General features: G+C 41.7%; 2 protein-coding genes across 5 annotated transcripts in view; both read right to left on the reverse strand.

The window, feature by feature from the left end:
• Positions 1 to 2,643, reverse strand: part of tirap (toll-interleukin 1 receptor (TIR) domain containing adaptor protein) — a 49,040-nt gene extending 46,397 nt beyond the window's left edge. For all 4 annotated transcript variants that reach the window (XR_012096367.1, XM_073029682.1, XM_073029680.1 and 1 more), the window contains exons 1-2: positions 1,582 to 2,643; positions 529 to 678 (exon numbers count right to left, since the gene is read on the reverse strand). Coding sequence is in view for 3 of the 4 variants with exons in the window: in XM_073029682.1 (XP_072885783.1) it covers positions 529 to 535 (7 nt within the window). In the remaining variant the exon portion in view is untranslated. The remainder of the gene's footprint in view (positions 1 to 528; positions 679 to 1,581) is intronic.
• Positions 2,644 to 5,619: 2,976 nt separating this feature from the next.
• Positions 5,620 to 12,610, reverse strand: part of foxred1 (FAD-dependent oxidoreductase domain containing 1) — a 31,125-nt gene continuing 24,134 nt past the window's right edge. Inside the window, exon 11 of the mRNA XM_073029678.1 lies at positions 5,620 to 8,772. Coding sequence (XP_072885779.1) covers positions 8,518 to 8,772 — 255 coding nt within the window. The 3' untranslated portion in view covers positions 5,620 to 8,517. The remainder of the gene's footprint in view (positions 8,773 to 12,610) is intronic.

Raw genomic sequence — 12,610 nt, forward strand, 5'->3', positions numbered from 1 at the left:
TAAATCAGCCATGATGAAATGACAGAGTAGACTCAATGGGCCAAATGGACTAATTTTGCTCCAATTCTTATGAGAAAGGTCTGAGATGACATTTTGAAAGAGTTCAAAGTGAATTTATTATCAAAATATGTATGTCACCTTGAGATTCATTTTCTTGAAGACATTCATAGTGGAATAGAGAAATATAAGAGAATTATGAAGAACTACACACAAAGACTGACAAATAATCAACTTCCCCTTGTGCCAGGACTGTTCAGAACCCGTCTCTTGTTTTCTCTCTCTGCTTGAAGGTCTCAGAATGTAAAAACCAAGCCCCTATTTCACCTTGAGTACAAATGGCTTCATTAGATCTACATATTTATAATTTACATGTGCATAACTTCTGCTTAATGTTTTTCTTGTGAATGCTGCTTATATGATGCTATGAGCCTGTGATGCTGTTGCAATTATGCTTTTCATTACACCACTCTGTACTTGTGCATAAGACAATAAACTCAAATTTGAGATATTTCAACAAAATACACTTACGAGCCATATGTTGCTGAGTGTGACCCTATTACACACAACCAAAGTGTAATAGTCAATAAAGGCAATTTGTTCCCCGGCTTTCACTTCTGCTTACTAGCGGAAGATCGTCTTGTCCGAATGCAGCAGCTTGGTGACTTAGTCGATGAAGTTCTGCAAATTGATAACTTACATTAGCATTCCCGTCCACAGATTAATCTCCAATGAAGAGAGGCTTACGTTGCAAAACTGTTAAAACACTAAGACGATGCAGAAGAATAGCATAGAAATGGAACATCTTCACTAACACTGACAGAACAGGGAAAATTTTACATCATATCTATCCCAAACATTGGAGTTCAGCAGGTCAGTATAAACAGACTCCACAAACATTTCCCTCCTCAGTGAAGGCAGAGGCCAGCGGGAGTGTTAAAGAAACGTGTGAAGCATTTGCAAACATTTTCAAATAAGTGTCAAATAATTATCTATTCCTGGCAAATCAGAGGCCCGTCTCCATCAAAACAGCTAATGTGGCACAGCGAGTAGAGCTGCAGCCTCATGGCAACGGAGAGCAGGATTCAATCCTGACTTCAGATGCGCCTGGGTTTTCTCCCACAGCTCAAGCCCGGTGAAGTCTCTCGACCCGGAACATCGACTGTCCATTTCCCTCCTCACTTGCCGCCCGACCCGCTCGGTTTCTCCAGCTTTCTGTGCATTGCTCCACATTTCCAGCATCTGCACTCTCTTCGCGTCGGTACAATTCAAGGAAACGTAGGCTCGTAGGTTAATTAGCCGCTGGAAATTGCCCCAAATGTGTGAGTGAGTGCCGGCATCGGAAGGAATCGACAATAGTGTACGACTGGTGCAATGGGCGACTGGTAGTCCAAGTGGACTCGGTGGGTCGAAGGGCCTGCTATTTGCCTGGTTTCCATGCCGAGGAGAAGGGGACACCATGCCCCCATAAAGTCCCCGTGCACGCCGGTTAATTGCCTTTCCCGATGGATGAACGCATTCTTCTTTAAAAAGAGGAAATTTCGGTAAATACAAAAAAAAAGACAGAAACTTGCTACACCATACCTGTCCTGAAAGAAATATTCTGCATCTCGGCTGAAGAAGAAATGGGGCGTCTTGCCGTTGCCCCCGAGGCCGCTACAGCTCAAGCTCCAATCAACGTCAACCCTCGCCTCGCCTCTGCTGCACCTACTTCCTGATAAAGCGGAAATCGCTGAGGGTGGAGGTTACGCGGTGAAAACACACCTTCCCGACTTGGCATCTCGGGACAGCGAAGTAACGGACTATGAACTCCCCATTTCGGCTGAACTGCCTTCGCGAGTGAACTTGTCATTGACGGAACCGATCCTTGGTTGCTTACAAAATCCGAGCTCCTCGTACTTATCAGTCTTTTGGAATACTCTTGTCTTATAAAACAAACGCCCCTGGAAACTCAGGATGTAGCAAGATTGTGGCTGAGCTAACGTAATGTTTCCCTTGAGAAACGTGGATAAGACGACGGAGTTTTGCTTTAATAATTTCATTGGACGAGACCGTGTTTGCCAGTGGTGTCTTGTGAAAGCAACTGGAAATCGTTGGGAAACGTACACTAAGTGTTAGAGGAACTCAGCAGGTCAGGTAGCATCTATAGAGGGAGATTTCCAGTATCTGCAGAATCTCGTGTGTTTCTGGAGATAGTTGGGACCAGGACACTACCCTGAGTGACTACTGCAGTGTTTGTAATCTGTCAACCACAAGCAGCTTCCTTTGCATAAGGAAGTGTGACTACACAGCCTGAAGTGTTTTCCCTTAAACTTCACATTTAAGTCATTCTTACCAGGGTGCCTGAATACCATACTTGACTTTGAATAAAAGCAGCCCAAAGTCAAAGTCGTGTTTGTTGTCATATCCACATATTTGCAGAAGCATCTCAGGCACATAGCATTATCCGCAAGAAAAAATGAACATAAGTCACACAAAATTTTCAAAAGAAAGAATTAGAACAAATAAAAACAAAGTTTAGTGCAGTGTTTATCATGTTGCTAAATGATTAGGTGAAAAAGGATCTAATGCTTTCCCGGCCTATGACAAATAAGTCCTTCTTAGGCTTCCAGCTGTGTACAGGTATCAATTTTAGCCAATGTTTCAATGACAAACTCTGCCATCTTCATCAGGGATGATGCCTGGCCATGTATAGTCCAGTGGTATTTACACCCCCCCCCCATCCTTCCTGATTGGTTAGTCCTCATCCAATCAGGTTTCCCCTCTCCCACCTTGTTTACAATCAAATTCCAGTTGTTAGAGCTAGATCTTCATTTTTGATGAAACTCTTTTCCTCTAGGCTTCCCAACATAGAGCAGTTCTTTCTACATTGATTAACTGTGCGAAACTATTTCGGACCCAGAGAGTCTCCATGAGGAAATAAAATGACTACATATGATGTTCCTACAGAATGGCTACAACGTGAAGGAATCAATCAGGCCCTTAAAAGACAGGAAACCTAACGAGAAGGAACCCATTGCTACCACCCGTCTTTCTTATATTTCCACAGTTTCTATTAAGGATCATTAGGACCATGAAGAAATACCAGATTAATACCATCCACAAACTCATGAGGCGGCTCAAATCACAGCTTATGTGGGTCAAAGATGACTTGGGACTCAGGACAGCTAGTGTCTACAGGATTCCCTGTGAATGTGGAGCAGCATATATCGGCCAGATGGGAAGCACGGTGGAAACCCGCATCAAGGAGCACAGGAGGTGTATCCATTTGGGTTACCCGGAGAAATTGGTGGTAACAGAACATTGCATTTGCAATGGCCATAGAATTGACTTCAGTGACACAGAACTACTGTGCCACGCCAATGGTTTTTGGGACTGCCTGGTGAAGGAAGCCATTGAAACAAAACTAGAGGAAAAGAATTTTAACAAAGATGAAGATCTCACTCTAAGAAAGAACTGGAACTTGATTGTAAAGAAGGTGGAAGTGCGGAAACTTGATTGGATGAGGACTAACCAATCAGGAGGGATGGACAAAGTGGGTATAAATGCCACGGGACTAGACATGCCCAGGCATCATCCCTGATGAAGATGGCAGAGTCTGTCATCGAAACATCGGTTAAAATCAATGCCTGTACTGGCTGGAAGCCTGAGAAGAGATTATTTGTAATGATTAAGGTTGTGGCTAGGAAGTTGAAGGGAAGTGGCTGATCTTTAACGTGGTGGTGTAGGACTTAAGGCTTCTGTGAAAGAGAATGAGCTAAATGGATATAGGAGAATAGGACTAATAGGCTTGCTATTGTGAGAGCCAGCATAGGCTTGATGAGCAGAATGGCCTCCTAAGATTGGTGCCTAGGAAAGCTAAGAGGGGAACAGAACATCCATAGTATTTTTTTATAACTTCACTTAAAGGGAGATAAATTTGACCCTATACAAACTGTGACTAAACTAGGGGAAATGCTAAAGATAGTGGACGGGATATTACTAGAACAGTTTTTTTTTCATCATGCCAGGCATTGTGATTGATTGTTGCATTCATCTAAATGAACATCAGTGAATCTAAATTTACTCTTGCTGTAGCAGTCTATGATCTTGCCTGAAGATGTGGATAGTCAAGCAGTCAGGAACAGAGTCACTTTCTCCAATGCACATAAATGACACCGAATTTACTGTTCATCCTAAATAGCCCTTTAGAAGGTGGTGGTGAGCACACAACCTGAACCATGAAGTCCCTCTGCTGGTGGTGTTTCAGCAATGCTGTTGGGAGTTTCAGGAATTAGACCTGTGATGATAAGGGTACGGTGATAAATTTCCAAGGCAAGGCAGTGTGCACCTCAAGAGGGAAACCTGCAGATGGCGGTATCCCATGTGTTGCAGTTCATTCCTTCTCTGCGAGTGATCTTTTCTGAATACTTGCCTGTTACATGCTTGACGTTGTCCAGATGCTACATAAGAAAAATTGTAAATGAAGCTGGGCAGTCAATCAAAAGAACAATGACACTTCAAGTTTTATTATGAACAACTAAAGAGTTTGGGACTTAAAGATTAGATTAGCTTCATTTGTCACGCAAGCATTGGCACATACATTGAAATGCATCATTTGTGATGTGCTTGGGGGCAGCCCACAAGTGGCCCCCCACTTCCAGCACCAACATAGCCTGCCCACAATTTATGAACCCTAACCCATTCATCTCTTTTGGAACGTGGGAGGAGACCCACACAATCACAGGAAGAATGTACAAATTCCTTACAGACAACGGCATGATTTAAACCCCTATCTTCTGATTGCTGGCTTTGTAATAACGCTACCCCCTTGGAGGTACAGTAGATTTGGCAACCACCCAAAGGAACTTCTGCACGAGTGGTGTGCAAAGGCTCCGAAACTATCTTCTGCACTAGCTGTCAGTTGGTGGAGTTAAATCTTGATTACATTTGGTTTTAATTTTCCTCAGGTTTCTTAAATCTATAGTTAGTCAAATGATGCCTCAATACCAATGTGCAATAATGCAGTGCTGCCTGTACAATACATCTGAAATACCAGCCCAGCTCAAGTTGTGGAGGAGGAGGATTTAGATCTACTATACTCCGTCACAAGGACACACTCCAGCAAAATTGCTGCAACTATTCACCTAGTCTATACTGCAGTGGATGGGATGCCTGCTTTTATTCTGAAATGTTCTCCAAGCTGTTGCAGTTGAACTCATGCCTGTGGAGTGAATTCCACCACTCTCCCGCCATGTCTCATCAACAGTGGAAAAGGCTTGGAGGAATCAGGATGCAAAACTCCTGCAGCAGGATACCATTATTCACGTGGCTGATCTTGATTATGTTTCTGGTTTATGATGCTGCCCCAAGAATGGTGACAGGAGGGAATCTGGCCAAAGTAGTGCCACTGAAAGCCTGCCATTTGTTGTGGGATGAAAGTTACCTGCCACCCATTCATGGCTGAATGTTGTCTAGGACCCTGCCGCCTCTAGGCATGAACTTCATTGTCTGAAGAGCTGCCAATGGAATGCAGCATTTTGTTATCAGCACCAATTAAACAGCCAAAAGTGTGACCTTCGAAAAGGCCTACGCCAAAGCCCCAAGGATCTTTTGCAGAAAACACACAAAAGAACAAAGGTGAACATTTTAAACAAACCATTTATAAAATACAAAGTAACAGTTTCAGCTTATACATTCAAGAGCACCACCACCCCCACTCTCTTTCATTCCGTGTTACCATTTGAAAATCTATGACATGATAATTTAAAAAAAATAAACTTAGCAGCATTTTACAATTAACTTTTTTCTCTCAGTTCCTCTGGGTTTTCAACTATTTAATTGATGAAGCAGCAAGTTACTCTGCTGCCACTAGATGGTATCCTCGAGTTTAGGGAATTTCATTTTATTTGACTCCTTGGTAAATACTTAATTGCCAAGGGAGAACATGCAGCTTGTCCAAAGGGGAAAGGGTTTATTTACCTCTCAGACTTCTTTCTGTGTTATCCCACTGCCTTGCTGCACCAATCACTGAGCCACATTGCTGCTTCCACCCAGTATAGAAACAGCAATATAGGACTTGAACCTGAGGCAAAAATCAGTGATCAGCGAACACCTCTCCCCCAACCCTCAACATTGATTGCAAGGTGATAATCCAACTGTGCAATGAGCAAAGATTTCAGTCTATTTGTTAGCTTGTGGCACTCGTCTAGTTTTTGAAGACTAGCAGACTTCTGCACCAGGGCCATGAGATTAATTCCCAGTGATTAAATTAATATGGAATTGAAAGCAGCTCGTTCTCTGTGACAGAAGCCATCAACTAACTGGTCTGTGATAGTGTCACTTGGTTCATTGGCATTCATCAGGTCTCCAATGATTTGTGAGAATCACAGAACCCTGCAGCATAGAGGGCAGGAGGCTCTCATGACCATGACAGCCAACTGGATATTGATCAACAGTCTCCAGCGTGTAGATTAAAGTGTTTGTGTTATCTTTACAAAATACTGTAGAATGAGGAGTCCAGTTTTCAAATTTGTTCTTCAATTCCCCTGTGTAGGACTGGTCTCTCATTAACCACCTGCAATTGAATATCTACTGCTTGTGCTAAAGCTCTGACGAGGGAATCCAAGTGACAAGGCGCAGAATTCCTTATCCTACGGTAATAAAACTTGGTGAGATGTTACAGTAGCCTTAATGTGACATATGACACTACAATACTACCTCACTTTAACCCCTACCTACTCTATGTGTCAGTTCACTGCAAATGTGTCAGAACTTTGACTTGCATTCCAGGTGGTTGAATACAAATTCAATAGGTTTAACTTTCCTTCACAGTGGAAAGACAGGTTCAATAATGTTACATATTTACAACTAGAAAAAATACATACCCTCCCTGCAAACAGTGTTACTTTCTTGGAACAAACTAACTACAAATTGGCATGAAATGCCATTGGTAAAGAAATCAGTCCTTCAGACATGCAGTGTTTCTATAACAGTGACTGGATAGCTGAAGTGCTCTTCCAATTATTTTTAAACTTAACTTCCCTTGCATTTCACGCCGTATGTGAGTGATGATAAACTTGATTCTGATATAGGTCTCTGTTGTGGACTTAAAGTGGGAAGGGAGTAGGGTGAGGGGGAACATTGTTTGGAAAAGGGGAAGGGAGAGGGGAGGGAGTGAGAAGCACCAGAGAGACATTCTGTAATGATCAATAAACCGATTGTTTGGAATCAAATAACCTTGCCTGGTGTCTCAGGGCTCAGTGTGTCTACATCCATGCCACTTCCCACCCCAGGCCATCCTTCTCGGCCACTTGTCCCATACTCCTCCCGTGGTGCTCCAACCTCACCATTCCAATATCCTCTGCTCCTTCCAGACTTACAAACTGGCTCCCTGATCCACATTGACAAATATAGTACTTAGCAGAAGTCTGAAGACATGCTGGCTACGTATCTGTGCATAGAACTGTAGATAGTGCAAAAGGAAAAAAATCACAAGGAGAGGGGAAAAGAGACAATCTATCATAGCACACATCTCCAACTGTATGTTCTCAAAGCCTGCACATTTATAGAACCCTTACTTTTTTTACTCTTGGCATTTTGGAATATCAAACTTCAGTCAGTCAGTTTCTGTGTATGTAGACCCCATTAATAAAGACAGATACCTCGCATTCCTTCAGGCACAACATTAGTTAATGGCTTCTCTGCTAAGGAAATAGTTCCTTCCTCATCACGCTGTATTTCTCATTATTTTATACAATTTTATTCACATCTCATCTTCTGTTCCACAAAAAAAAAGACTATACAGAACTTTTCTATCACTGGCTACATTCTTGTACATCTTCCCTCTACTTTCTCTCCAGTGAAGTATCTAATACACCTTGTTAATGACATTATCCACTTGTCCTGCTAACTTTAGGAGGCAGTAGACATGCACTCCAAGATCTCACTGCTGCTGTTACTTAAATTTTTCTTTATTTCCTGGCCTTGCTTTACCCTTGCATTTCTTTGATCAAATTAGATTTGCCCACCCAACATAGTGATATGTTACAGAATACACTCATTTTCCACACTCCACACATGGCTGCCTGATCCACTGAGCATTTTCAGCATTTTACAAACTCATTTATTAAATGTTTGAAGTGTAAAAGCAAAAAATAGGGACAATTTAACTGTATTCACTCAGTGATTTAAGTAGTGAATACAACTGACAGAAAGGGAAAATCTCCCCTAAATGGTGGATATCCCTTTTTAAAGCAATTAGTGTTTAAAAATTCATTTTATTGGTCTGGGTTTAATTTTTATTAAATAAGCTTGGAGATGATCAGGCACTTACTGAAAGAATATGCTAGTAAAATAATAAAGCCTGTGAAATTCTTTGTACCATGAGTATTTATATTCAGCATCTATACTGTATTCCATCAGCATCTATATTCCAAAAGATTCATTATCACTTTACCAAATTATGATTTTTCAACAAGTTCATTGGGAAAAATGCATCTTTTAGGAAATCTGACAACAGCAGAGCTGAATTTTATAAATTCACACTATATTTTTTTCCAGTACTTTGGTGCCTCTGTAGAATCGGATGAAGTCAAATACACTAAGGTCCAGCGTTTTGAATCTTCCATCGAGGATGAGCTCAGCCATAGCTCTGCCCACGGCCGGTGATTGCTGAAGGCCGTGGCCACTGAAGCCGGTGGCCAAAAACATGTTGGTAACCAGTGGGTGAATACCTATAACTGCATTCTGGTCAAAGGTGTTATAATCGTAGTAACCTGCCCAGGCTGTCTTCAACTGAGAAGAGAAAGATATTAGAGTAGAACAACAGAAAACATCTTTTGTACAAAAACCCTATGCAAATATACAGTATACAGCCTCACAGAAGCATTAGTTAGGAGCAGGCAAAAATTTAATCAAGTCTTAAGGTTATTACAGAAGAGAAGAAATAAAGCAACATTAAGAGATGGGCAGTTTCAAAGCTGAGAGACAAGATGGCTAAACACACAATGAGTAATGAGAAGATGGTCCACGGAGATGCACAAGAAGCTGGAATTATGTGAATGCAGGGTCTTCTGATATGGCTGAAAGAGGTTACATAGAAAGGGAGGTACCAAACAGGAATACTGGACAAAAGCAACACACACAAAATGCTAGAGGAACTCAGATGGTCAGGCATCATCTACAGAAATGAATAAACAGTCGACATTTCGGCCCAAGCCCCTCCTTCAGGACTAGAAAGGAGGAAGAAGTGGACAACTTCTGTGTGTTGCTCTGGATTTCCAGCATCTTTTGTTGCAGAATATGTTACAAGAAAGTTTGTTGCTAGAAAATTTTGTGAACCCTGCACAATTTTCTCTATTACTGCATAAATATGACCTAAAATGTGATCAGGTATTCATGCAAGTCCTAGAACTAGATAAAAAGGGGCCAATTAAATAACACAAAAAACAATATACTTGTTCATTTATTTATTGAGAAAAATTATCTAATATTACATGCTGGTAGGAAAAAGTACGTGAACCTTTGCTTTTAGTAACTGGTGTGACCCCCTTGTACAGCAATAACTTTCATGGATGGTTGCGAAGAAAAAGCATTTCAGGATGTACATTTGAAACCTCTGAAACTTCAACCAAGCATTTCCAGTAACTGTTGATCAGTCCTGCATATCAGCTTGGAGGAATTTTAGGCCATTCTTTCTTACAAAACTGCTTCAACTTTGGGATGTTGGTGGGCTTCCTTGTATCAACTGTTTGTTTCAGGTCCTTGCACAACATTTATAAGATAAAGTCAGGACTTTGACTCTACCAACCCAAAACATGAATTTTCTTCTTTTTTAACCATTCTGTTGTTGACTTACTCTCGTCTTTTGGAATATTGTCCTGTTGCATTAAGCTTCAGGTGACAGACTGCTACCCCAACATTCTCCTGTAAAATATCTTGATACAAATTTTGCAATCATTGTTCCCTCAACAAGTACAAGCTGTCCAGGCCCTGAGGCAGCAAAGCAGCCCCGAACCATGATGCTCCTTCCACTATGCTTCACAGCTGGGATGAGGTTTTAGGGTTGGTGTGCAGTGCCCTTTTTCCTCCTAACATAGCAGTGTGCATTTCTGCCAAAAAGTTCAACTCCTGTCTCATCTGTCCACAGAACATTGTCCCAGAAGCATTGTGGAATATCCAGGTGGTCTTTGCAAACTTGAGACATGCAGCAATATTGTTTTTTGGGGAGAGCAGTGCTTTCCTCCATGGTGTCCTTTCATGAACACCATTCTTGTTCAGTACATTTCTTATAGTGGACACATGAACAGGGACTTTATTTAAAGTTCTAGAGATTTCTGCAGGTCTTTTGCCGTTACCCTTGGATTCTTTTCACCTCCTTCAACATTGCATCTTCTGTTCTGGGTGTGATCTTCGCAGGACGCCCATTCCCAGGGAGAGTAGCCACAGTATTGAGTTTCCTCCATTTGTAGACAATTTCTCTTACTGTGGACTGATGAACACTCAGATCCTTAGAAATGCTTTTGTAGCTTTTTCCAGCTTCATGCCTCTCCACAATTTTTCTTCTAAGGTCCTCTGAAAGTTGTTTTGATTGAGGCATGGTGCACATAAAAAGATTTTTCTTCAGAAGAGCAGGCTGTCAGTAACCTAACTTTGTGTCTATTTCTGTTTAAAATAGGGCAGGGTATCTCTACAACCCACATCTCCAATCTCATCTCATTGATTAGAACACCGGACTCCAAATAGCTTTTGTAGAAGGCATCACCCCAGAGGTTCACATTTTTTCCCCCCAATAAATACATGTAACATTGGATCATTTTTCTCAGTAAGTAAACAAACAAGTGTGATTTTTTTGTGTTATTTATTTAATTGGGTCCTCTATCTAGTTTTAGGACTTGCAAGACTGATCACATTTTAGGTCATACTTGTGCAGAAACAAAAAAAATCTACATGGTTCGCAAACTTTCTAACACCACTGTAGATTGTGAGGGCAAAAGTTCATCTTGTCGTACTAAGGAACCACTTAATAAGACCACGACACAGGAGCAGAATTAGGCTACTGGCCCATCAAGTCTGGTCTGCCACTCAATTATGGCTGATCCTCCCCCCCCCCCCCCCCCCCTCAACTCAGCCTCACTCCCCTGCCTTCTCCCCGTAACCTTTGGTGCCATGTCCAATCAACAACCTATCAATCTCTGCCTTAAATACACCCAACACCCTAGCCTCCACAGCTGCCTGTGGTAATAAATGCTACAAATTCACCCTCTGGTTAAAGAAACTTCTCTGCTGCCCTGTTTTAATTGGACGCCCCTCTATCCTGAGGCTGTGCCCTCTTGTCCTAGACTCTCCCACCATGGGAAACATCCCTTCCACAGCTACTCTGTCTAGGCTTTTCAATATTCAAAAGGTTTCAATGAGATCTCCCCTTCATCCTTCATTTAAATTCCAACGAGTACAGTCCCAGGGTCATCAAACATTCATTGTATGATAACCCTTTCATTCCCAGAATCATTCTTGTGAAACCTCTCCAATGCCAGCACATCTCTTCTAAGATGAGAGGCCCAAAACTGTTCACAATACTCAAGGTGAGACCTCACCAGTGCCTTATAAAGCCGCAGTGTCACATCCCTGGTATTGTATTCTAGACCTTATGAAATGAATACTAATATTGCATTTGCCTTCTCACCACTCACTCTACCTGCAAGTTAACTGTCAGGGTGTTCTGCACAAGGACTCCTAAGTCCCTCTGTGTCTCAGATTTTTGGAATAGAAAATAGTCTGCACATTTATTTCTACTACCAAAGTGCATAACAGCAGGGTAGAAGTTATCCTTGAGCCTGGTGATATATGCTTTCGGGCGTTTTTTTTTTAAATCTTCTGTCTGATGGGAGAGGGGAGAAGAGAGAATGTCCAAGGTTGGTGGGGTCTTCGATATGCTGACTGCTTTACTGAGACAGAGAGAAGTACAGTGCAGATAGAAACGAGCCTCCCCTCCATGGGCACTAACGTGCTGAACTGTGCACATAACTCTCTGCAGTGTTTTGCAGTCACATGCAGGTCACGCTGTGATGAATTCAGATAGGATGCTTTCTACGACGCATCAATAAAAAACTGGCAAGGTTCAATGGGGACATGCCAAATTTCTTTCGCATCCTGAGGAAGTAGAGATGTCAGTGAGCTTCCTTGGCCCTAGCATCTACGTGATACAGAAACCTGAAAGCACATACCACCATGCTCAATGACAGCTTCTCTCCCGCTCTCATAATCTTTTGAACAGTTCACTAGTATGAAAAGATGGACTCTTAACCTCACATTCTCTCTCGGTATTACATTACACCTTGTTGTCTAACTGACCACACTTTCTCTGTAACTCTAATAATTTATTTTGCACTCAATGGTTACTGATTTACCCTGCTCTACCTCAATGCACTGTCTTAATGAATTGATCTGTGTGAACAGTATGCAAGGTAAGTTTTTCCACTGTACCTTGGTATGTGACAATAATAAATCTATTTACCAATATCTTCATAGCTAATGTGTTTATACAGTAAGCTAAGGAAGATAGGTATGGAAAGTGAAATCATATACAGAAAGGGAAGAAATGGATTTAGTAAGGAGAGAAAGTAATTGAAAC

The sequence above is a fragment of the Hemitrygon akajei genome, chromosome 26 (genome assembly GCF_048418815.1).
Source record: "Hemitrygon akajei chromosome 26, sHemAka1.3, whole genome shotgun sequence".
NCBI lineage: Eukaryota > Metazoa > Chordata > Chondrichthyes > Myliobatiformes > Dasyatidae > Hemitrygon > Hemitrygon akajei.